The sequence below is a fragment of the Bufo gargarizans genome, chromosome 1, assembly GCF_014858855.1.
Source record: "Bufo gargarizans isolate SCDJY-AF-19 chromosome 1, ASM1485885v1, whole genome shotgun sequence".
Classification (NCBI taxonomy): Eukaryota; Metazoa; Chordata; class Amphibia; order Anura; family Bufonidae; genus Bufo; species Bufo gargarizans.
Genome location: NC_058080.1, coordinates 160,629,789 through 160,656,836, shown reverse-complemented (window position 1 = coordinate 160,656,836; position 27,048 = coordinate 160,629,789). Strand labels below are relative to the sequence as shown.

The 27,048-nt window shown below is 42.8% G+C and overlaps 1 protein-coding gene across 1 annotated transcript in view; it reads right to left on the bottom strand.

The window, feature by feature from the left end:
* Positions 1 to 1,065: 1,065 nt before the first annotated feature.
* The window catches only part of MARCHF1 (membrane associated ring-CH-type finger 1), a 426,345-nt gene continuing 400,362 nt past the window's right edge, over positions 1,066 to 27,048 (bottom strand). The window contains exon 7 of the mRNA XM_044276862.1: positions 1,066 to 1,367. Coding sequence (XP_044132797.1) covers positions 1,066 to 1,367 — 302 coding nt within the window. The remainder of the gene's footprint in view (positions 1,368 to 27,048) is intronic.

Below are 27,048 nucleotides of genomic sequence, written 5' to 3'. Positions count from 1 at the left end.
ATTATTCACAGCACTATGTTACAGCTCATACATGGAGACATTTTCAAACTGAAACATTGATTTGTAAAATATTGGTGAACACTTTCTTCATATTTCACTGAAGAAATCAAGGTTCCGGCTTCTTTCTTCATATTCTGGTTTCATTGGTGGCCACTGGACTGGTTTTAGGAAGTGTCAAAGCCATTTAAATGAGTATGTTCCGAATACAAGTGCTCCTAGTGATAGCAACAGATCACCAGACATTCAAACAGTGACTTCATTGTGACTTCATTCTAAGAAGGAGTTGTCTAGCTGGGACCACCACTTTAACTATATTCAAATTGGAATGAGTAGACTATGTTTCTAGTCATCTAGCATCATGTCTTCAAATGTTAGAGTACTTGGAAATTAGTGTCTTTGGGCAACTATAAATCTTTTTGATGCTCCACAAGTAATACAGCACAGTATAATCTTAATCAAAACATCAAGATTCATTCCACTTGCTCAAGTGTTTTAATTTAATGACTCCACCCAACTGCTAAATCAAAATAATTATAATGTATCATAACTTAAGTGCATTTTTAAATTAGCCTGGACTTGTATTGTAAAACTTCTATTATTTTTTTTATATATTTTATTAGACAACACACGGAACTACAGTGGGTTAATTTATAGAACTTCCCCCTCTTGATCTACAGGTCTTCTGCAGAATGTATTATTTTTTTTTTTCAATAGAAAACATTCATCTCACTCACACAGTAACAAATACAACAAATGGAAAAAAAGTTTTCCCACATGATTTAAAACTTAAAAAGTCAGTTTTTGTTTGCTGACTTACAAAATTGTGGACTTTGTTCTATTACAGATTTTCTCTTCCACATGTGTTCCTTCATGATAATACTATGAGATCAAGGACATTTATAACATTGCTGTACTGTAATTTTTTAGTTCGTATGCCACGGCTGTGCTCCTTGAGGGAGAAGATTACTAGCTCTCTGACACATGTCTGCAGTGAATCAGAAGCACTTTAAGTACCGTATATCCTTTGGAGATTTACACTTATATTTAAAAACTGTACCACATTCATCAAACAGGCATGACTCCGGGTACACTTGCATTGGAACATGATTGAAGATTAGTAGATGTCTGTGAAACTGGAACAGATACAGAATCCTTGAGTTCAGTGTTCTGATTATTTACATAGTTCTTAGTTTCAAGCTTCTTTGTGGTGTCAGGACAGTTCTGAACAAATATGACTCGATTGTAAGCCTTCAATCTTCTCCACAACTGTATGTAGACTTTACACTGAACATACATAAAAACTAAGCCACCTGTAAATCCAATAGCCACAACCACTAACTTTGTCCAAAATGGCCATTCCAGGACACCTAATAAAGGAAAAGGGATAGAAAAAAAAAATTACTTAAGCAGAAAATGTGCAAAAGAAAACAATTTGTTTAGCAAAGGATAGTAACAGCATTATCTAAACATAGCACCGGTGATCTTCAGAACCTATTAGGATATGTACAGTCGTGACCAAAAGTTTTGAGAATGACACAAATATTAGTTTTCACAAAGTTTGCTGCTAAACTGCTTTTAGATCTTTGTTTCAGTTGTTTCTGTGATGTAGTGAAATATAATTACACGCACTTCATACGTTTCAAAGGCTTTTATCGACAATTACATGACATTTATGCAAAGAGTCAGTATTTGCAGTGTTGGCCCTTCTTTTTCAGGACCTCTGCAATTCGACTGGGCATGCTCTCAATCAACTTCTGGGCCAATTCCTTACTGATAGCAACCCATTCTTTCATAATTACTTCTTGGAGTTTGTCAGAATTAGTGGGTTTTTGTTTGTCCACCCGCCTCTTGAGGATTGACCACAAGTTCTCAATTGGATTAAGATCTGGGGAGTTTCCAGGCCATGGACCCAAAATGTCAACGTTTTGGTCCCCGAGCCACTTAGTTATCACTTTTGCCTTATGGCACGGTGCTCCATCGTGCTGGAAAATGCATTGTTCTTCACCAAACTGTTGTTGGATTGTTGGAAGAAGTTGCTGTTGGAGGGTGTTTTGGTACCATTCTTTATTCATGGCTGTGTTTTTGGGCAAAATTGTGAGTGAGCCCACTCCCTTGGATGAGAAGCAACCCCACACATAAATGGTCTCAGGATGCTTTACTGTTGGCATGACACAGGACTGATGGTAGCACTCACCTTTTCTTCTCCGGACAAGCCTTTTTCCTGATGCCCCAAACAATCGGAAAGAGGCTTCATCGGAGAATATGATTTTGCCCCAATCCTCAGCAGTCCATTCACCATATTTTCTGCAGAAGATCAATCTGTCCCTGATGTTTTTTTGGAGAGAAGTGGCTTCTTTGCTGCTCTTCTTGACACCAGGCCATCTTCCAAAAGACTTCGCCTCACTGTGCGTGCAGATGCGCTCACACCTGCCTGCTGCCATTCCTGAGCAAGCTCTGCACTGGTGGCACTCCGATCCCGCAGCTGAATCCTCTTTAGGAGACGATCCTGGCGCTTGCTGGACTTTCTTGGACGCCCTGTAGCCTTCTTAACAAGAATTGAACCTCTTTCCTTGAAGTTCTTGATGATCCTATAAATTGTTGATTGAGATGCAATCTTAGTAGCCACAATATCCTTGCCTGTGAAGCCATTTTTATGCAACGCAATGATGGCTGCAAGCGTTTCTTTGCAGGTCACCATGGTTAACAATGGAACAATGATTTCAAGCATCACCCTCCTTTTAAAAGGTCAAGTCTGCCATTTTAACCCAATCAGCCTGACATAATGATCTCTACCCTTGTGCTCGTCAACATTCTCACTTGAGTTAACAAGACGATTACTGAAATGATCTCAGCAGGTCCTTTAATGACAGCAATGAAATGCAGTGGAAAGTTTTTTTTGGGATTAAGTAAATTTTCATGGCAAAGAAGGACTATGCAATTCATCTGATCACTCTTCATAACATTTTGGAGTATATGCAAATTGCTATTATAAAAACGTAAGCAGCAACTTTTCCAATTTCCAATATTTATGTAATTCTCAAAACTTTTGGCCACGACTGTACATTACTCAAGTTTAGTATGTCTGATAATAGAAAGAGACTTGAATAAATGCAGAGCTTGGATACATAGCTAAAATAACTTGAATATCTTCTCTTACCAGAGCTGTCTGTGTGTAAAAGGAACTTCCTAGCTATTGAAGTCCTGTGATCAGTGCAGCATCAGCAGAGATTTAAACGGGTATTTTCTCTCTCTGCAGTGTGAGAGTCGGGAAAGAGTGTCAAGCTTTATATGAGCTAACAGGCTTGTAGAAACAGGCTGTAGCTCCATTGTATCTATTACATGTTAGACAGTGATAAATGCCTGTTGATGAATTGGGAGGAATGAGAGGTCTTCAATGTGTAGCCTTTTATGATGAAGACTTTTTAATGTGTAGCTGTTTATGGTGAAGACTTCACCATAAACAGCTACACACTGAAGAAGTAGGCTTCACAAAGGTACTGCACATCAGCATCTAGCAGTACTGAGTTCCCCCACTGGAGGTTTGCTTGAAACACAGTTCTATAAATGCTTCCTAAACCTAGAAGCTGATTAAGCAAAGGCGTATGTGTATTTTCCTAAATAAATGTAATTTGACTGGCATTTCACAATTAGAAGTGACAAAAATACAATTTACTATGCTTTCATGAGAAAATGACCACATACTATCTAATATATAGCCAGTGTGGAAGAATTTGCTTTTCAACTCCTTAACCTTGCAGAATGGTTATCTATGTGAGCTAGAGAAAAAAAATAAAAATAATTACCACTGACTATGTTATACAATGTCGGTTTTAGAAAAACAGCTAAATCAGCTATGTGAAGTCCACCAAAGATCACTTAGATCTTTTTTACATATAACCTAGGTATCAGGTAATTCTGATTCAAAGGCAGAAATTTTTTCTTTTTCATTTCAGGAGTAATATACCATTGAAAATTAACTATACAATATTATCCTTCTATAGGAATCAACATACAGAGAAAAAAGATAGTTTATCCGTTGTCAGTTTACTGCTGCTGTGATGAGAAAATAAGATTGGTTTATATAATAGTAGATTAGTAGAATTAGGATAACAGTATGACAATCCTATTGTTCTCTTGATAGGCCTAGATAAAGATGTCCACAGAATGTCATTGTGTGATGTTATAATAAAGTCACTCCCCCCTCTTATCTGGACATACTTAATGGTCTTTATGAGAAAGTTAAGCCAAACCTTTTGCCACGCAAGTCCCAAAAAAACTAGCCACTTGTGACCAATGTGTTTGTAACATGACTATATGGCAGCTGGTAATACAGCATTTGTGGATATTCTGGTGGATATTCTGTGCTGTTTGCTATATTTCATAAGTCATGCCCCCTTGTTGGACGAATCTTCTGTGCTGCTGTCCACATAGAGGTCCTGTCCATAAGATGGCTGCTGATGGAGAGTCATGTTACCAGGAAAATCACCTCCATTGGATGTCTTCTGAATTCAAAAACACTGCACTTGCACTAAACTCCCAATAGTGTAAGCACAGATGGCAGGTTTTGGATGGGAGAAAGTCACATAGAAGTGATTTGCCTGCTCACAGACCCTCCTTCAGCAGTCATTTTATGGGCAAGACCTAATGAAATATAGACAATGGTGCAGAATATCAGCAAAGACTACAGTATATTATTATGTGTCATATAATCATCTCATAAACTCATTAATCGGAAAGTGGCCAACCACTTTAAAAAGCCAGGACAGGAAATAATATATCACTGTTGGACCTGACACGTTTTAGTGTTACATTGTACTGTACGGTGCTTTTATTTCAGTGGGAATAATATTATTTTTCACTGTTCATGCAGTAGTGCTGGTTGAAAGTAAAAAAAAACTAAAAACATTCTAAAGAGCTCCCACACAGCTTTTAAGCTTTTTGTTGATGGTCCCATCAGTAGAACATCCTGCGATCACCCAATTATCAAAGATCACTTTTAATAAACAGGGATTGTTCAAAATGAACTACCCTTTTAACCTAAATTATTCTCACTCTTTATAGTAAGTTGGTGGTGTAAATGCAAGGTTGCATAGTGCAGAATTTTGTAAAATAGTAATTTCTTACACAGTGGATGGCCCATTGATACATATTTGCTGCATTAAGCTTTCTCTCAAGCCTGACCAGTCTCCCTATCCCAGATGCTGAAAAACATCCCCACAGCTGCCACCATCATGCTTCAAGTAGGAATGGTATTGGTCATGTGATGAGCAGTGATTGGTTTATTCTAGACATGACACTTAAGATTGAGGAAAAAATGTCAATATTGGTTTAATAAGACTATAGAATCTTGTTTCTTGATTTTTTATTTTTGGCTACTCTTCCATAAAGTCGAAATTAGTGGATTGTTACAGGGATGGTCTCTCTCTTGCCAAGGCCTTTTTATCCCAATAACTTTGGTGGGGCAGCCAGCACTAGGAAGTGTCCTAGTTGTTCCAAACTTCTTCCATTTAAGAACTGTGGAGGTCACTGTGGTATTGTGAACTTTCAGTAAAGCAGATTTTTTTTATAAACTTTTTTCCAGATCTGTGTTTTCACACAACTCTGTCTCTATTCTATACAGACAGCTTTTTTGCTTATGGCTTGGTTTTTGCTCTGATATGCATTGTCAGCTGTGAGACTTAAAATAGACAGGGATGTGTTTTTCTAAATCACTTCCAATCAACTTCATTTACCACAGGTAGACTCAAATGAAGATAAATCCCCAAGGGCTAAATTACATGTGCCACAGCAAAGGGTCTGAATATTTGTGTCCTTGCAAAAGTTTTTCCATCTTAATAAATTAGCAAAAATTTGCTAAAATTCTTTTTTCACTTTCACTATGGGGTGCAGACTGAAGGGGAAAAACTTCATTTTTTTGCACAAGACTGCAACATAACAAAATGTAAAAAAAAGTGAAAGTGTTTGATAGAATCGATTTGCTCATCTCTACTTCAATCTAATTCATCCCAAATTTCTTGTGATTTGTTTCAGGCATATCAGAGAGACACATGTAGTAATTCCCCCCACAAAGTAATTTGCTCCCCACACTGCCCCATCAAGTAATAACCCCCCACACTGCCCTCATTAGATAATTTGCCCTGACACTGCCAATCCATATAGTAATTTGCCCCCACACTGCCCCATCAAGTAATAACCCCCCACACTGCCCCCCATTAGATAATTTGCCCTGACACTGCCATCCATATAGTAATTTGCCCCCACACTGCCCCATCAAGTAATAACCCCCACACTGCTCCCATTACATAACTTACCCCGACACTGCCATTAATTAAGTAGTTTGCCCCCCACACTACCCCACAGTATTAATTTCTCAACACTGCCCCCACAGTATTATTTTCTCCACACTGCCCTCACAGTATTAATTCCCTCATGTAGTAAGTTGCCCCCACAGTATTAATTGTCCCCCACACTGCCCCACAGTATTAATTTCCCCAACACTAGTAATTTGCCCCCATGTAGTAGTTGACCCCCACTGTCCCTTCAGTAAAGTCCCCCAAAGTTGACACACAAAAAATAAAAAAATAAAAGCTAATACTTACCTGTGTTCCATTCAGCGCTCACTCATAGATGGTGTAGGTGCGCTGCGCACACACGTCAGTGTGCTGCGTCCGGGCACAGGCGCAGCACGATTACGTCATCACACCTGCACTGGGATTTTACTACCGCATAGGTTTCAGGCCTACTAGACTTGAAGCCTATGGCAGTGATTGGCGGACGGCGGCAGGGCAGGGAACTATGCGCTCCCATGCCTCGCCGTAGTTTGTGCGCATTTGGGTTGGCGTTGGGCCCCCCAGTGATGCCGGGCCTGGGGCTACAGACCCAAATGCCCCAATTATAATCCGCCACTGCAAGTAACTATGACAGTCTCAGTGCTGCCCTATCTTCACCCCTCCTTGTTACTGCAACTTGATATGCGTGTAGCGAGAAGGCGAAAACCTACGGTGGGAATTCTTCATCTTGGAAGCAAGCATCGCATATCCTGTGATTAAAAGGGTTGTCCCATGAATAATATTCTACAGCACTTGGATCTGAATAATTTTGAAATTGCATGTAATTAAATATATTGCATAGCCACTCAGTTATTTAATAAAATGTATTTGTATAGGGAGCCTGCCACCTTGTTTCTTCTCCCTGCTCCAGACATATACCCTGCCAACTTGTGTCTCCTGCCCCGATAACAAACACTGACCCTGCTAAATGAGAGGTATAAAAGCACTTATATGTCACCAATAGCTATTGGCTATGAAATACATGGTTTTACATTTGTTGCCTACATTGTGATGTCCCTGTATTGCCAGACCCTTCAGGGGTAATGGTAGTAATTAGAGATGAGTGAAGTTGATTCGGCAGATTTTTTGCAAAATCTCATGCGGCGTATGATAATGTGATTTCGCGCCTTCAAGCAAGATGGCCACCTCGGCCTCTTCGGACTCAAATGGATGAGGTAAAAATTATCTTTTGAATTTTTACCGCCATTTCTGGGGAAATTGTTTAGTTACCATAAAGCACAAGGAAATTCGGATCACATTTTTCCTGAAATTCTGATGGAAGTCCACTTCGTTAACTTTGATTTGCTCAACACTTTTACTAATACAGTGACAGCACAGTGTAGGCGACAAATGTGAATTCAGATATTTGCTAGCCAATGGCTATTTGTGACATATCCTCTCTGCCCCCTGACAGAACCCCTGCCACCTTGTATCCCCCATGCACCCCACCACATAGCCCCTACCCATCTATTTTCCTTGACACTACAGAGCTCTCATTAGGTTGTGTCTCACCTACCACCGAGCCTGCTGCTTTCAACTTCCCCACTACACTCGTGCATCCACAAAGTCCTACTCCCTAGTGTCCTTTCTTCAACCCCAGCCTTTTCCTGTATATATTTACTTCCAGCCACACTGGGCCATTTCACCTAGCACCCACCCTTGCCCTGACAGAGATCCTGCTTACTGTCGTGCCTTTTCATAGGTAAATACATTGATATCCAATTCATTTTTAGTCAAGATGGATGTTCATTACCTTTAAGAGCCATGCTCTACTATAGTTACAATTTTGTATGTCTTGAGAAGGCCAAAGTAAGGTCACACGAAGGTTTCTGCTCTTTAGTGTCATTCTTCTCATGAGTGTACCAGTCTGAGAAGAATCCTCCTCGTCTACTGATAAATTTATGACGGGAGGTAAAGATAAGCTCTATGCAGCTGGTGATAATTACCTATACAATTAGGCATTTATCAATGAAGCAAATATATAATATTCATGTATTCATTTAATGAACCTTAGTCCTTAGCATAAGACAATCAGTAGAACATATAATATATATTATATTATACTGTTATATGTTATGAAGACAACATGTATCCAGTATATTATATATATTTCTCATTAGGAGAATCTTTGTCTCTAAAAGAGTGTCTGTGAAGATGTGTGTTTTGTAACAATTATTCACCTCTTTGATATGAGAGGAGGTACTGATATTCCTGAGTAAACAAAGCCATGGAAGTTATTTACGATTCACAAATAAACAATCCAAGAAACATTCAGAGAGACGCCTAGAGGTCTGTCTCTAATTGCTACAAGTGTCAAATCTAATCCCTATAGCCTTGAATTAAAGCTTTTAAGGTCAATTGTATATTATACCTTTATTCAGACTTACAGAAGTTAACCCTTTATACTATGATGCAAATAGCTTACACAGCAGTGCCACCTAGGTATGAGTAGGTGACATTACAACAGTAGCAAAAGTGCATTCTGGGTAAGGTTATGATGTCATTTCTTATCAATGATCACACCCATCCGACAATGATTGGAAAGCTCCAAATTAGGAAGGTGTGTCTAACTGATAAGTTTGTGATCATAAACCATACACAGGGGGAGAAAAGGACAGAGGACAGAGAGAGACACACAAAAGAGAGAGAGGAAAGAGAAGTTAAGCTCTCTAGAGGGGTCTATCAAGATGGAAGCCATGTGAGATGTGCTATGATGGACCACCCAGCTTTCCTAGGAGCAGAAGTGAGATTTCTTCCAGGACTTGGTAAGAGATACAGAAAATGATATTTCATTTTATTAAGACTAATTTGATAGTGTGGGTGAAATTATACCATCTAGATTGGCGAATAAATACATAATTAAATTAATTGATCATCTCCATATTGAGATGTAGTTTTAGGATATTGTGAGACTTCATTCTACCTGCAGAAGAATCAAGACTCATAAACTAGCAAAGCAGTAAATAATTGCTTAGATATATATATATTGATAGAACATTCTTCGCCAAGCTAAGTGATGGTTTCCCACAGGAAAGACTTATTTCAAGTCCTTTCCATTTAAGATATGGTCTAGCAAAGATCATATATCCCTGTCATTTGTCTTAATAGTCTTACCAAAGTCATATGTGTGAAAAAAGTCCAGGATGGGGCGGAAGGATACAGTTATCTCTTCTAAGTTATATCCTTGAATGGATTTGCCCATGCCTGAAGTCATGTGACGTGTAGTTGGTTAGAGGGGGGTGGAATGTATTTAGCATTCCATATTGATGTCTAGGATTAGACATGCCCATCCTGATATCATGAGGCTTTCTCTGAACAGAGGTAATATATAAATTATGTTCCTATTTGATATCCTAACCTAATAATAGCTTGGTTATGTCATGGTCTTACCTCCTTGCTGTTCTCCTTCGTTTGACATGTGCTGGCGGCCATCTTGGTTTCTGGGTTTCTTGTAGCCTCCCACCCTGCGGCTCCTCCTTCCCACTGGGAGGAGCTGGATGCCTAGCTCATATATATAGGAGGTCTGTGGCTTCAGTTCCTTGCTTGGTCCTCCTGTGCTCACATGCTTCTAAGACTGCTGCTGCTTCTGGTTCCTGATCCTGGCTTCGTCTGACTACCCTGCTGATTCCTGATCCTGGCTTCGTCTGACTACCCTGCTGGTTCCTGATCCTGGCTTCGTCTGACTACCCTGCTGGTTCCTGATCCAGGCTTCATCTGACTACCCTTCTGGTTCCTGATCTCTGGTTTCGCAAGACCCTGCTTCGGTTTAGCCATCCGTTTGGACTTTTGCCTTACAGCTTTATTTTCAATAAAGCCTTCTTATTTCCACTCATCTCTGTTGTACGTCTGGTTCATGGTTCCATGACAGGTTATAATTAGAGTTGAGCGAACACCTGGATGTTCGGGTTCGAGAAGTTCGGCCGAACATCCCGGAAATGTTCGGGTTCGGGATCCGAACCCGATCCGAACTTCGTCCCGAACCCGAACCCCATTGAAGTCAATGGGGACCCGAACTTTTCGGCACTAAAAAGGCTGTAAAACAGCCCAGGAAAGAGCTAGAGGGCTTCAAAAGGCAGCAACATGTAGGTAAATCCCCTGCAAACAAATGTGGATAGGGAAATGAATTAAAATAAAAATTAAATAAATAAAAATTAACCAAAATCAATTGGAGAGAGGTCCCATAGCAGAGAATCTGGCTTCACGTCACCCACCACTGTAAGAGTCCATTTTCATAAATTTAGGCCCAGCACCCAGGCAGAGGAGAGAGGTCCCATAACAGAGAATCTGTCTTCATGTCAGCAGAGAATTAGTCTGCATGTCATAGCAGAGAATGAGGCTTCACGTCAGCCACCACTGCAACAGTCCATTGGCATATATTTAGGCCCAGCACCCAGGCAGAGGAGGGAGGTCCCGTAACAGAGAATCTGTCTTCATGTCAGCAGAGAATCAGTCTGCATGTCATAGCAGAGAATGAGGCTTCACGTCAGCCACCACTGCAACAGTCCATTGGCATATATTTAGGCCCAGCACCCAGGCAGAGGAGAGAGGTCCCGTAACAGACAATCTGGCTTCATGTCAGCAGAGAATTAGTCTGCATGTCATAGCAGAGAATGAGGCTTCACGTCAGCCACCACTGCAACAGTCCATTGGCATATATTTAGGCCCAGCACCCAGGCAGAGGAGGGAGGTCCCGTAACAGAGAATCTGGCTTCATGTCAGCAGAGAATCAGTCTGCATGTCATAGCAGAGAATGAGGCTTCACGTCAGCCACCACTGCAACAGTCCATTGGCATATATTTAGGCCCAGCACACACACAGGCAGAGGAGAGAGGTCCCGTAACAGAGAATCTGGCTTCATGTCAGCAGAGAATCAGTCTGCATGTCATAGCAGAGAATGAGGCTTCACGTCAGCCACCACTGCAACAGTCCATTGGCATATATTTAGGCCCAGCACCCAGGCAGAGGAGGGAGGTCCCGTAACAGAGAATCTGTCTTCATGTCAGCAGAGAATTAGTCTGCATGTCATAGCAGAGAATGAGGCTTCACGTCAGCCACCACTGCAACAGTCCATTGGCATATATTTAGGCCCAGCACCCAGGCAGAGGAGGGAGGTCCCGTAACAGAGAATCTGGCTTCATGTCAGCAGAGAATCAGTCTGCATGTCATAGCAGAGAATGAGGCTTCACGTCAGCCACCACTGCAACAGTCCATTGGCATATATTTAGGCCCAGCACACACACAGGCAGAGGAGAGAGGTCCCGTAACAGAGAATCTGTCTTCATGTCAGCAGAGAATTAGTCTGCATGTCATAGCAGAGAATGAGGCTTCACGTCAGCCACCACTGCAACAGTCCATTGGCATATATTTAGGCCCAGCACACACACAGGCAGAGGAGAGAGGTCCCGTAACAGAGAATCTGGCTTCATGTCAGCAGAGAATCAGTCTGCATGTCATAGCAGAGAATGAGGCTTCACGTCAGCCACCACTGCAACAGTCCATTGGCATATATTTAGGCCCAGCACACACACAGGCAGAGGAGAGAGGTCCCGTAACAGAGAATCTGTCTTCATGTCAGCAGAGAATTAGTCTGCATGTCATAGCAGAGAATGAGGCTTCACGTCAGCCACCACTGCAACAGTCCATTGGCATATATTTAGGCCCAGCACCCAGGCAGAGGAGGGAGGTCCCGTAACAGAGAATCTGGCTTCATGTCAGCAGAGAATCAGTCTGCATGTCATAGCAGAGAATGAGGCTTCACGTCAGCCACCACTGCAACAGTCCATTGGCATATATTTAGGCCCAGCACACAGGCAGAGGAGAGAGGTCCCGTAACAGAGAATCTGTCTTCATGTCAGCAGAGAATTAGTCTGCATGTCATAGCAGAGAATGAGGCTTCACGTCAGCCACCACTGCAACAGTCCATTGGCATATATTTAGGCCCAGCACACAGGCAGAGGAGAGAGGTCCCGTAACAGACAATCTGGCTTCATGTCAGCAGAGAATCATTCTGCATGTCATAGCAGAGAATCAGGCTTCACGTCACCCAACATTGGAACAGTCCATTGGCATATATTTAGGCCCCGGCACCCAGACACAGGAGAGGTTTATTCAACTTTGGGTAGCCTCGCAATATAATGGTAAAATGAAAATAAAAATAGGATTGAATGAGGAAGTGCCCTGGAGTCCAATAATATATGGTTAAGGGGAGGTAGTTAATGCCTAATCTGGACAAGGGACGGACAGATCCTGTGGGATCCATGCCTGGTTCATTTTTATGAACGTCAGCTTGTCCACATTCGCTGTAGACAGGCGGCTGCGTTTGTCTGTAATGACGCCCCCTGCCGTGCTGAATACACGTTCAGACAAAACGCTGGCCGCCGGGCAGGCCAGCACCTCCAAGGCATAAAAGGCTAGCTCTGGCCACGTGGACAATTTAGAGACCCAGAAGTTGAATGGGGCCGAACCATCAGTCAGTACGTGGAGGGGTGTGCACACGTACTGTTCCACCATGTTAGTGAAATGTTGCCTCCTGCTAACACGTTGCGTATCAGGTGGTGGTGCAGTTAGCTGTGGCGTGTTGACAAAAGTCTTCCACATCTCTGCCATGCTAACCCTGCCCTCAAAGGAGCTGGCATTGACACAGCTGCCTTGGCGACCTCTTGCTCCTCCTCTGCCTTGGCCTTGGGCTTCCACTTGTTCCCCTGTGACATTTGGCAATGCTATCAGTAGCGCGTCTACCAACGTGCGCTTGTACTCGCGCATCTTCCTATCACGCTCCAGTGCAGGAAGTAAGGTGGGCACATTGTCTTTGTAGCGTGGATCCAGCAGGGTGGCAACCCAGTAGTCCGCACAGGTTAAAATGTGGGCAACTCTGCTGTCGTTGCGCAGGCACTGCAGCATGTAGTCGCTCCTCCTCATCCTCGTCCTCCTCGTCCTCCAGTAGTGGGCCCTGTCTGGCCACATTTGTACCTGGCCTCTGCTGTTGCCAAAAACCTCCCTCTGAGTCACTTCGAAGAGACTGGCCTGAAAGTGCTAAAAATGACCCCTCTTCCTCCTCCTCCTCCTCCTCCTCCTCCTCCTGGGCCACCTCCTCTTGCATCATCGCCCTAAGTGTTTTCTCAAGGAGACATAGAAGTGGTATTGTAACGCTGATAACGGCGTCATCGCCACTGGCCATGTTGGTGGAGTACTCGAAACAGCGCAACAGGGCACACAGGTCTCGCATGGAGGCCCAGTCATTGGTGGTGAAGTGGTGCTGTTCTGTAGTGCGACTGACCCGTGCGTGCTGCAGCTGAAACTCCACTATGGCCTGCTGCTGCTCGCACAGTCTGTCCAGCATGTGCAAGGTGGAGTTCCATCTGGTGGGCACGTCGCATATGAGGCGGTGAGCGGGAAGGCCGAAGTTACGCTGTAGCGCAGACAGGCGAGCAGCAGCAGGATGTGAACGCCGGAAGCGCGAACAGACGGCCCGCACTTTATGCAGCAGCTCTGACATGTCGGGGTAGTTGTGAATGAACTTCTGCACCACCAAATTCAGCACATGCGCCAAGCAAGGGATGTGCGTCAAATTGGCTAGTCCCAGAGCTGCAACGAGATTTCGCCCATTATCGCACACCACCAGGCCGGGCTTGAGGCTCACCGGCAGCAACCACTCGTCGGTCTGTTGTTCTATACCCCGCCACAACTCCTGTGCGGTGTGGGGCCTGTCCCCCAAACATATGAGTTTCAGAATGGCCTGCTGACGTTTACCCCGGGCTGTGCTGAAGTTGGTGGTGAAGGTGTGTGGCTGACTGGATGAGCAGGTGGAAGAAGAGGAGGAGGAAGCCGAGAAGGAGGAGGTGGCAACAGGAGGCAAAGAATGTTGCCCTGCGATCCTTGGCGGCGGAAGGACGTGCGCCAAACAGCTCTCCGCCTGGGGCCCAGCTGCCACTACATTTACCCAGTGTGCAGTTAGGGAGATATAGCGTCCCTGGCCGTGCTTACTGGTCCACGTATCTGTGGTTAGGTGGACCTTGCCACAGATGGCGTTGCGCAGTGCACACTTGATTTTATCGGATACTTGGTTGTGCAGGGAAGGCACGGCTCTCTTGGAGAAGTAGTGGCGGCTGGGAACAACATACTGTGGGACAGCAAGCGACATGAGCTGTTTGAAGCTGTCTGTGTCCACCAGCCTAAATGACAGCATTTCATAGGCCAGTAGTTTAGAAATGCTGGCATTCAGGGCCAGGGATCGAGGGTGGCTAGGTGGGAATTTACGCTTTCTCTCAAATGTTTGTGAGATGGAGAGCTGAACGCTGCCGTGTGACATGGTTGAGACGCTTGGTGACGGAGGTGGTGGTGTTGGTGGTACATCCCCTGTTTGCTGGTGCCAACGTTCCTCCAGAGGCGGAGGAAGAGGCCGAGGCGGCAGCAGCAGAAGAGGCCGAGGCGGCAGCAGCAGAAGAGGTAGCAGGGCGAGCCTGAGTGACTTCCTTGGTTTTAAGGTGTTTACTCCACTGCAGTTCATGCTTTGCATGCAGGTGCCTGGTCATGCAGGTTGTGCTCAGGTTCAGAACGTTAATGCCTCGCTTAAGGCTCTGATGGCACAGCGTGCAAACCACTCGGGTCTTGTCGTCAGCACATTGTTTGAAGAAGTGCCATGCCAGGGAACTCCTTGAAGCTGCCTTTGGGGTGCTCGGTCCCAGATGGCGGCGGTCAGTAGCAGGCGGAGTCTCTTGGCGGCGGGTGTTCTGCTTTTGCCCACTGCTCCCTCTTTTGCTACGCTGTTGGCTCGGTCTCACCACTGCCTCTTCCTCCGAACTGTGAAATTCAGTGGCACGACCTTCATTCCATGTGGGGTCTAGGACCTCATCATCCCCTGCATCGTCTTCCACCCAGTCTTGATCCCTGACCTCCTGTTCAGTCTGCACACTGCAGAAAGACGCAGCAGTTGGCACCTGTGTTTCGTCATCATCAGAGACATGCTGAGGTGGTATTCCCATGTCCTCATCATCAGGAAACATAAGTGGTTGTGCGTCAGTGCATTCTATATCTTTCACCGCTGGGGAAGGGCTAGGTGGATGCCCTTGGGAAACCCTGCCAGCGGAGTCTTCAAACAGCATAAGAGACTGCTGCATAACTTGAGGCTGAGACCGTTTCCCTGGTATGCATGGGGGTGATGTGACAGACTGATGGGGTTGGTTTTCAGGCGCCATCTGTGCGCTTTCTGGAGAAGACTGGGTGGGAGATAATGTGAACGTGCTGGATCCACTGTCGGCCACCCAATTGACTAATGCCTGTACCTGCTCAGGCCTTACCATCCTTAGAACGGCATTGGGCCCCACCATATATCGCTGTAAATTCTGGCGGCTACTGGGACCTGAGGTAGTTGGTACACTAGGACGTGTGGATGTGGCAGAACGGCCACGTCCTCTACCAGCACCAGAGGGTCCACTAACACCACCACGACCATGTCCACGTCCGCGTCCCTTACTAGATGTTTTTCTCATTGTTATGGTTCACCACAACAACAAAAATATTATTTGGCCCAATGTATTGTATTCAAATTCAGCGGGATATAAATTTGAGGCCTAGTATTTAGGCGCTGGGTGACCGGTATGGATTTACTAACAGAATTAGACTTGGAAATGCACAGTAGCGTGTGTGTGAAGTTATTCTGAATGACCCTATGTGCACCTTGAATATTATATACCCTTTTAGGGATAGATTTCAAATAGCTCTGATATAGCAGAAACCACTAAATTATGAAATTGCTAAATTGGGAATTGTATTTCAACCCTGAACAAAAAATGTGCTTTGACGGACACTAAATAACTTTCCCAGCCACAACAGGACAGCGGTAACGAGAGATTTAGCGGGATATAAATTTGAGGCCTAGTATTTAGGCGCTGGGTGACCGGTATGGATTTAGTGACAGAATTAGACTTGGAAATGCACAGTAGCGTGTGTGTGAAGTTATTCTGAATGACCCTATGTGCACCTTGAATATTATATACCCTTTTAGGGATAGATTTCAAATAGCTCTGATATAGCAGGAACCACTAAATTATGAAATTGCTAAATTGGGAATTGTACTTCAACCCAGAACAAAAAATGTGCTTTGACGGACACTAAATAACTTTCCCAGCCACAACAGTACAGCGGTAACGAGAGATTTAGCGGGATATAAATTTGAGGCCTAGTATTTAGGCGCTGGGTGACCGGTATGGATTTAGCGACAGAATTAGACTTGGAAATGCACAGTAGCGTGTGTGTGAAGTTATTCTGAATGACCCTATGTGCACCTTGAATATTATATACCCTTTTAGGGATAGATTTCAAATAGCTCTGATATAGCAGGAACCACTAAATTATGAAATTGCTAAATTGGGAATTGTACTTCAACCCAGAACAAAAAATGTGCTTTGACGGACACTAAATAACTTTCCCAGCCACAACAGGACAGCGGTAACGAGAGATTTAGCGGGATATAAATTTGAGGCCTAGTATTTAGGCGCTGGGTGACCGGTATGGATTTAGTGACAGAATTAGACTTGGAAATGCACAGTAGCGTGTGTGTGAAGTTATTCTGAATGACCCTATGTGCACCTTGAATATTATATACCCTTTTAGGGATAGATTTCAAATAGCTCTGATATAGCAGGAACCACTAAATTATGAAATTGCTAAATTGGGAATTGTACTTCAACCCAGAACAAAAAATGTGCTTTGACGGACACTAAATAACTTTCCCAGCCACAACAGGACAGCGGTAACGAGAGATTTAGCGGGATATAAATTTGAGGCCTAGTATTTAGGCGCTGGGTGACCGGTATGGATTTAGTGACAGAATTAGACTGGGATATGGCCAAAAAATAACCACACTATTGCTGGTTAAATGCACTTGGTGACGGGCGCAGCTTGCCCCTGATTTAGTATATGGCCAAAAAATGAACAGACTATTGCTGGTTAAATGCACTTGGTGTGATAGCTTGACCAACCACACTACTGAGGGTTAAATGCACTTGGTGACGGGCGCAGCTTGCCCCTGATGTAGTATATGGCCAAAAAATGAACAGACTATTGCTGGTTAAATGCACTTGGTGACGGGCGCAGCTTGCCCCTGATTTAGTATATGGCCAAAAAATGAACAGTCTATTGCTGGTTAAATGCACTTGGTGTGATAGCTTGACCAACCACACTACTGAGGGTTAAATGCACTTGGTGACGGGCGCAGCTTGCCCCTGATGTAGTATATGGCCAAAAAATGAACAGACTATTGCTGGTTAAATGCACTTGGTGTCACAGCTTGACGAACCACACTACTAAGGGTTAAATGCACTTGGTGACGGGCGCAGCTTGCCCCTGATGTAGTATATGGCCAAAAAATAAACAGACTATTGCTGGTTAAATGCACACTTGGTGTGACAGCTTCACCCTGATGTAGGCTTTAGCCAAAAAACAACCACACCATTGAGGGTTAAATGCACTTGGTGACAGGCGCAGCTTGCCCCTGATGTAGTATATGGCCAAAAAATAAACAGACTATTGCTGGTTAAATGCACTTGGTGTGACAGCTTCACCCTGATGTAGGCTTTAGCCAAAAAACAACCACACCATTGAGGGTTAAATGCACTTGGTCGCAGCTTGGATGCACTTGGTCGCAGCACCGCACAAGACACAAAATGGCCGCCGATCACCCCAGAAAAAAGTGACTGACAAACGGTCTGGGCAGCCTAAAAACAGTGAGTGAGCATTTGAATTTCAGCAGCTCAATGATGCACAGCTGCAGATCGATCGATTAATCAAGTGAAGTCCTTTGGAGGAGTTAATCTGCCTAATCTCGCCCTACTGTCGCATCCGCAACCTCTCCCTACGCTAATCAGAGCAGAGTGACGGGCGGTGCTATGTGACTCCAGCTTAAATAGAGGCTGGGTCACATGGTGCTCTGGCCAATCACAGCCATGCCAATAGTAGGCATGGCTGTGACGGCCTCTTGGGGCAAGTAGTATGACGCTTGTTGATTGGCTGCTTTGCAGCCTTTCAAAAAGCGCCAAGAAAGCGTCACAAAAGCGCCAAGAAAGCGACGAACACCGAACCCGAACCCGGACTTTTACGAAAATGTATACAGTTCGAGTTCGCTCATCCCTAGTTATAATGTGACAAGTTATTTCCACTCACATGTATTGTTAAGCTTGTAATGCTATATATATTCATTTGCATGTATCATTGTGTTTATTTACTTATATATGTTTATAACCTTGTAACCAATAAATCTGCATATTTTTATAAACCTGTGTATTATTGTATAATGCAGACCTACATGTTCTATCATTAACGTCATCTCACGTCAAAAAGAACTTATTTATCTGAGGAAATAGTCGGCCTCAGATATGAATTGTATCAATTAGGTTGTCTACAATTCACCAGGTCATGATTTTAAGAATTTATGACAAATTTTATAAATTTAATTTTTTTATGATTAATTATTTTTATGACCATAATCAATAATTCTTAATTGAATTATTACAACCCGACATTACTTGCTGTCTCCCTCATGTCCTGCCACAGACTACCTGCTTGGTTGTGTCTTCCCCTTGAAACTTTCTCTTTTCCTGCGTCTTCCTTATTTCTCCATCCTCTAACTTCCCCCAACCTTGCTACTTTATGCTGTTTTCCCCAAAAGCCTGATGTGGACTGGCTGACCACAGCCAACCTGATAGGTTAGTCACATTAAACGTCTCCCCGTAGCCTTTTGCCCCAATACTACAGGAGGGTGAGAGCATTATACAGTTGCAACAAAAAGTATGTGAACCCTTTGGAATTATATGGATTTCTGCACAAATTGGTCATAAAATGTGATCTGATCTTCATCTAAGTCACAACAATAGACAATCACAGTCTGCTTAAACTAATAACACACAAAGAATTAAATTTTACCATGTTTTTATTGAACACACCATGTAAACATTCACAGTGCAGGTGATGTATGTAAACCCTTGGATTTAATAACTAGTTGAACCTCCTTTGTCAGCAATAACTTCAACCAAACGTTTCCTGTAGCTGCAGATCAGACGTGCACAACGGTCAGGAGTAATTCTTGACCATTCCTCTTTATAGAACTGTTTCAGTTCAGCAATATTCTTGGGATGTTTGGTGTGAATCGCTTTCTTGACGTCATGCCACAGCATCTCAATCGGGTTGAGGTCAGGACTCTGATTGGGCCACTCCAGAAGGCGTATTTTCTTCTGTTTAAGCCATTCTGTTGTTGATTTACTTCTATGCTTTGAGTCGTTGTCCTGTTGCAACACTCATCTTCTGTTGAGCTTGAGCTGGTGGACAGATGGCGTTAAGTTCTCCTGCAAAATGTTGTGATAAACTTAGGAATTCATTTTTCCTTCGATGATAGCAATCCGTCCAGGCCCTGACGCAGCAAAGCAGCTCCAAACCATGATGCCTCCACCACCATACTTCACAGTTGGGATGAGGTTTTGATGTTGATGTGCTGTGCCTCTTTTTCTCCACACATAGTGTTGTGTGTTTCTTCCAAACAACTCAACTTTGGTTTCAACTGTCCACAGAATATTTTGCCAGTACTGCTGTGGAACATCCAGGTGCTCTTGTGCAAACTGTAAACGTGCAGCAATGGGTTTTTTTTAACAGCAGTGGCTTCCTATGTGGTATCCTCCCATGAAATCCATTCTTGTTTAGTGTTTTATGTATTGTAGATTTGCTAACAGGGATGTTAGCATATGCCAGAGACTTTTGTAAGTCTTTAGCTGACACTCTAAGATTTTTTTCACCTCATTGAGCAGTCTGCGCTGTGCTCTTGCAGTCATTTTTACAGGATGGCCACTCCTAGGGAGAGTAGCAGCAGTGCTGAACTTTCTCCATTTATAGACAATTTGTCTTACCGTGGACTGATGAACAGCAAGGCTTTTGGAGATACCTTTATAATCCTTTCCAGCTTTATGCAAGTCAAAAATTCTTAATTATAGGTCTTCTGAGAGCTCTTTTGTGCGAGGCATCATTCACATCAGACAATGCTTCTTGTGAAAAGCAAACGCAGAACTGGTGTGTGTTTTTTATAGGGCAGAGCAGCTGTAACCAACACCTCCAATCTAATCTCATTGATTGGACTCACTCCAATAAGCTCTTGGAGATGTCATTAGTCTAGGGGTTCACATACTTTTTCCACCTACACTGTGAATGTTTACATGGTGTGTTTAATAGAAACATGGTAACATTTAATTCTTTGTGTGTTATTAGTTTAAGCAGACTGTGATTGTCTATTGTTGTGACTTAGATGAAGATCAGATCACATTTTATGACCAATTTGTGCAGAAATCCATATCATTCCAAAGGGTTCACATACTTTTCATTGCAACTGTATTACCATATATGTCTTTAACAGTAGGGCTGGGGAGGAGAGATTAGGTTCAGAATTTGACATTTGTCTAGTGAATGAACGGGTATTAAGCCCTGCCCTTTACCAAACTTCTGTTTTTGACTGTGAAGTCATGCTAATCCACAGTGAGAGAAAAGAGCCGGACTTCAGCTGAAGATACAGGGGCTGGGGTAAAGGAAACACTTATCTGACCTATGCTATATGGAAAAACTGCATACTCTAGCAGATTGCGGCTGTCCATTTTCTATAGACAATTTTAACTTTGCATGTTATGTTTTTTTCCTTGTTTTTCTGGGTTTAATGTTCCTTTAAGAGGTAATTTCAAATCCCAAAGAACCAGAATATTTTGGCAATATAAACTTTTGACACTATTTGACACAGAACACAGGACTAAATGTCATGTTACAAGATCTATTATCTAAAGAATCTTCTCCAAAGATAGAGGGGTCACCAGGTCTCTGAACTAGCATCAATATCGAGACAATAAAACCGTCACACTGCTTATCTGTAAGCTAATTAAGGACGGACTCAGTCCCCAAGCTCATTTATTCTGTTATTCTGTTTATTTTTTTTAAACTCCTGTTCATTACACCATATCTCTGCACTTGTGTGTGTAATATCTATATATATATATATATATATATATATATATATATATATATATTTATATTAGATATTTAAACAGTATATGTGTGTTTTTAGTTTAGGCACTGTTATACTATATCTGATGAAGAGACCTATTCTGTCTTGAAAGCTTACCTTGTGATATCATTGCTTCTATTTTTGTTAGATATTAGAAGATCCTATTATGTTTCTCTAAATCTCCTAAGGACGTAGCATTTATTTTTATTTTTTACTCCATGCCTTTCTAGTGCCATAACTTTTTTTTTTTTTTTTTTCACTTATAAGGGCTTGTTTCTTGCAGGACAAATTATAGTTTCTAATGGCACCACTTTATATTGCATACGATGTAGTGGGAAGCTGGAAAAAATACCAAATGGGGTGGAGTTGGAAATAAAATGCAATTCCGCCATAGATTATACGAGTTTCATTTTTATGGCATTTCCTATGCAGTAAAACTAACCTGTTAACTTAATTCCCTGGGTCTGTACGATTACAGCAATACTTAAAAAAATGAAAACTTTGCTATATTTATGTCTATGGAGCTGAGTCTGGTCTGTAGGTTTATTGACACCATTTTGGAGTGTCTATCACTTTTTATTCAATTTATTCATTTTTCGGAAGGAGAAGTGAGCAAAAAATGGCAAATCAGGTATAATTTTTTTTTCTGTTACATTGTTTACTGTATGGGACAAATTTTAATATTTTATTAGTACAATTGTTTTGGAATACAGGAATCTTTATCTTTTATTGTTTATTATTAAAATGCGGAAAGGGGGTATTTGAAATTTTATATCTTTCGATATGTGTCCCCAGTGCCCCACCTCCTTAAAATGAGACCTCCACAACAGTATGCCCCTTTAACAGTGAGTTCAACAGAACCCCAACCTCTTGACAGTGACCTCCACAGGGGCCCGCCCCCTTAACAGTGACCTCTACAGCACCCTACCCCTTAACAGGGACCTCCATAGATGACAGTCCCCTTCACCATTCCCTGCCCTCTTAACAGATACCTCCACAGCACCTGCCCCTTTAACAGTGACTGCCAGAGTACCCCGCTCTTTTAACAGTGACCTCATAGCACCCTGCTGCCTTAGCAATGACCTTCACAACATCTGCCCCTTTAATAGTGGCCTCCACACTCCCCTGCTCCCTTAACAGTGAACTCCACAGTGCCCACCCCTTTAACAGTGACCTCCACAGTGGCCTGACAATTGTCCAATCAAATTCCTTTTCTTATGGGGCATTATTGTCTTTATTGACAGTATATAAAAACCCACAGAATTAGTATACACTTAAGGTCATGTGAGTTACATCAGCATTTACATCAACATTGGCTAAGCGTCGCCCTCGAAATCATGTTAACGCATACATAAGCTGTCATACTAAGAATGTTCTTCGCTGCCTATAGAAACCAATCAGAGCTCATATTAATGAGCTGTAGCAAAATAGAAGTTGAGCTCTGATTGGTTGCTATATGCAACCTGATGAATATCCAGGCTAACTGCGACAACAGCCAACAGACAATGGCTCCTGTAGTTTGGCGGTTAGGTTACTAAGCAAGTCACAGGAGGCGACATACATACATACATACATACACTCAGCTTTTTATATATATATATATATATATATATATATATATTTATATATATAAATGTATTTTTGTTGTTGTTTTTGGGCACTTGTTTTAAGTCTTCCTAGGGGATTTTATCATGCAATGGTCTGATCACGCCTTCCATAGACTGAAATGATTTATCATTGCATCCTAAAGGAGATTCACTGCACTCCTATCAAACCTTGCCCCACAGGCAGGGCCTGACAGGAACTTCACAATGGCAGGTCTTACAGCCTTCAGAAGGCCCAAGGTTACCGTAGCAACCAAATTGCTCCCTCGATCTTGATGTGGTGGAGCTGTCTCCAGGACCTCACAATTGACCACGGCATCTAAGGGCATCTAAGTCAAATTTTCATGATTTGCATTATCACCAACCGCCATCTTTGCCTCTGGGAGTCTAGTATGTAAAATAGCAGGCTCCCCGTGGATATGGTGCCTGCTCAACTTCTGAGCAGGCACCATCTTTAAAGTCCCAGCTTGCACCGTTGTGAAGGGTTAATGAGATCAATACTTTATACTACTGGCTAACTCAGTGTCTTTTTCTTCTCTATTTGTGAGAGGTACATACCTTATGGGAATAAAAAGTTAAGGAACAAGAAAAAAACAATGTGGATAAATAGAACTGTAAGGCTACTTTCACACTAGCGTTGTTTGAATCCGGCGTTCAACTCTGACACCGGAACTGCCCGCCGGATCTGGAAAAACGTGTGAAAACTGATTACATTTGAATCCTGATCAGGATTTTGATCACAATGGAAAAATGCATTGGAAAAAACGGATCCGCCATTTATGGACTTTAACTTTTTTTTTTCTATTTTTCGGGTTTAACATGCAAAAGCTGGATCCGTTTTGACTGAACACACGGCGCCGGATCCGGCGTTATTGCAAGTCAATGGGAAAAAGGCCGGATCCGGCGTTCAGTCAAAGTGTTCAGGATTGTGGGCCGGAGGTAAAAATACTGCATGCTACGGTTTTCTGAAAAGCCTGATCAGTCAAAAAGACTGAACAGAAGACATCCTGATGCATCCTGAGGGACGGACTCTCCATTCAGAATGCATTAGTATAAAACTGATCAGTTCTTTTCCGGATTTGAGCCCCTAGGATGGAACTCAGCGCCGGAAAAGAAAAACGCTAGTGTGAAAGTACCCTAAGAAAGCAATAAATTACAAAAAGAAAGCATTTAAATCAGTAAAACAGGAGGGTAGTGAGGAATCACTGAAAAACTATAAGGAAAAAAAATAGATTATGTAAAAAAACTAATAAAAGCCGCCAAACTAGAGGCCGAGAGATTAATTGCCAAAGAGAGCAAAACTAACCCTAAAATATTTAAATGGTGAAAAGTATAAATCTGAAGGTGGAGTTGCAGAGAGCGATGAGGAGAAAGAAAAGCTATTAAATATTTTTCTCTCCACTGTATTCACTGAAGAAAATAAAAAGTCAGATGAAATGCAGAAAGTAAAAGTGAATTCCCCATTAATAGTGCCCTGTCTGACCCAGGAAGAAGTACAGCGGCGTCTTAAAAAAAATTAAAGAGGACCTTTCACTCGTATACAAACTAAAAACTAACTATACCTGTGGGCAGAGCGGCGCCCAGGGGTCCCCCTGCACTTACTAGTATGCCTGGGCGCCGCTCCGTTCGCCCGGTATAGCCTCCGGTGTCTCAGCTCCGTCTGTTGTATTGGACTGATTTTTTGTAGGAGGCGTGTCCCTTGCTGCAGCACTGGCCAATCGCAGCACACAGCTCATAGACTGGCTATGAGGGGAAAATTGGCTTCTACCTCACAGGGTTATTTTTTTGCCTTCCTCTGGATTAACTTGCAGCAGGATAACAGGATTATACCAAAATAGAAATGAAGATGATATATCAGTAATGTGGAATAAGCATACAGCAGATATTTACAGGTACATACAGGGCATATATAAAAGTCAAGGGACTCTTTTGAATTGAAATGCCATTTGTTAGCAACACATTCTTTCACAGCATAGAATGACATAATTACTCTCAGCCTGGCTTAGCCTATTTGCTAGCATTGTGTTACCTATGTAGAGGGAGAGACCTGCTCAGAAAAGCTTTCTCACAGGTGCTCGTTTGGTTATATTTTTAGTATTTGTGAACTTCGGTAGAGAGAAAATGACAGTGCATATTTAATACAAATATGAAATGAGTCATGCAGTTACCAATGGCGAGAAGTAGCAAGCTACTGAATAAAGGTTTTTTAACGTTTCACTGATTTAAGTAATTTAGTTACAAAATGAGGAAATAAAAAAAGTTTTTTAATGGAAAATGGATATAACATACAAAAAACAGAGGTCTTAAGGCCTCTTTGCACGGGCCGAGAATTAAAAAGATCATTGCTCGTAACTCTCGTTAGTGATGATCAGGTGCTGTAAATGTACCACTAATTACTTGATGAACACATGACACTCTTGTTCATCGGATAAATCTGGTGTCGGTGGGGGGAAGGGGGCAGCCAATGGCAGGCGGTGACAGGGACAAGCCTTACTAGCATCGCAGCTGTGGCCGTGCGGGGGCCAGGAGTGGCAAAAGGAGCGGCAAGGTAAGTACAATCAGTGAGAGGAGTCAAGGCATATGGGGGGGGGGGGAAGGGGGCATTTCAAGTGCCTAATAACTCCTTAAAGTTTTCTTAGGTTAGCCAAGAATTGTGCATTGTTCCCTTCAATGCTTGATTACACAAGGTCTTCAAACAATCCCCATCGAATTCCCAGAAGCAATTCATTGCTTTTACAATAAGAGAACAATATATGGTAGTAATGTTTCAAGCTGCATCCTCCACTTCAGGATGTTAAAATAAAACATTAGTGTTCTCCAGATAACAGGGTACAATCATATTTTAGATCTTTGCTGCAAAGTACACGATGCCACAAAAAAATCTTGTAAGTTATTTTACACAAGTTGTATTACTATTTACAGTAGCATTACATGATTACACACTTGTGACCAATGACCATTGATCATTTATATTTGTTTAAGTTGTCTCCAACATGCTGTACATTGCTGTATATTCAACTCAAGGGGAGCACAGTGGCTCAGTAGAACTTTGTAGAGCTGGGGTCCTAGGTTCAAATCCAACAAGGACAACTACTACAGTGGCGACCTGTGGCCATCACTGCTTTGCTCATTTTCTCTGATTCCCAGCTGTGTGGCCCCTCCTTCTGCTGTCCTTTCCATCATTCTCAGCTGCCAGGGTAGCTCTGCACCTCCATGGAGGCCATGACCTCCTTATTGCCGGCAAGTCCTCTTCTACTCTGCCTATAGAGCCTGCACGCTCTCTTCAGCTCATAAAGTGCCAGCATGCACCCTGATCAGCACTAGCTAATGGCTGGCCAGCTTTTGGAACTTAAGGCACCTTCTACTATGGGAGGGTGCCTGAGTAATGGGTTCTAGTGCACTAGTGTCCTGCAAAATGTGTTTTTATACATTTGTTTGCCCATGTACTGAATTTTGCCTATTTTCTTGATTTTAACCTTTGCTGTCTGACCTGACCTCTGCCTGATATCTGTACTGACCCTGAGCTTCCCTCCCTGACCTCAGACTATTTATTGGATTGCAAGTACTCTGCCTTCCCTGACCTTGGCCTGTCCATGACTACAGTTTTGCCTGATCCCTTGGTGTTTGGCACTGGTGTCTCTTGACCCCTATGGCTCAGGCATCTGCCTGCTAAAAACTACAGCAAGTTGCATACACAGTGTTTCCTGGTAATAAAGTAATTTGGCCTCCCTTTTGGCAGGAGGAAAACATTACCCCATTTTGCTTTGATAGCGGGGTCTAAAAGTATAGCTATCCAGTAATCATCAGACTGCTTTATGTGAATGATAGCTGTATGTGAATGATATGCCTTTTAGTGCAAAAGCAAGCATACAGCTCGCTATTCTGGCAGGCGTGCCTAAGTAGCTAGTTCTTCCCGACTCCGCTCCCTACTCAGACGATTGGATGTAATGGCTGGAGTAATTTTTATTAATTTTATTATCATCCCTATCTGACTCTTCCTCTAATGTCAGCTCCTCATCCTCCATGGAAGTTTCTTCATGTGGGTCTCCAACAGCTACAGGGTGAGTGTCTCTGATCAGCTGCCACT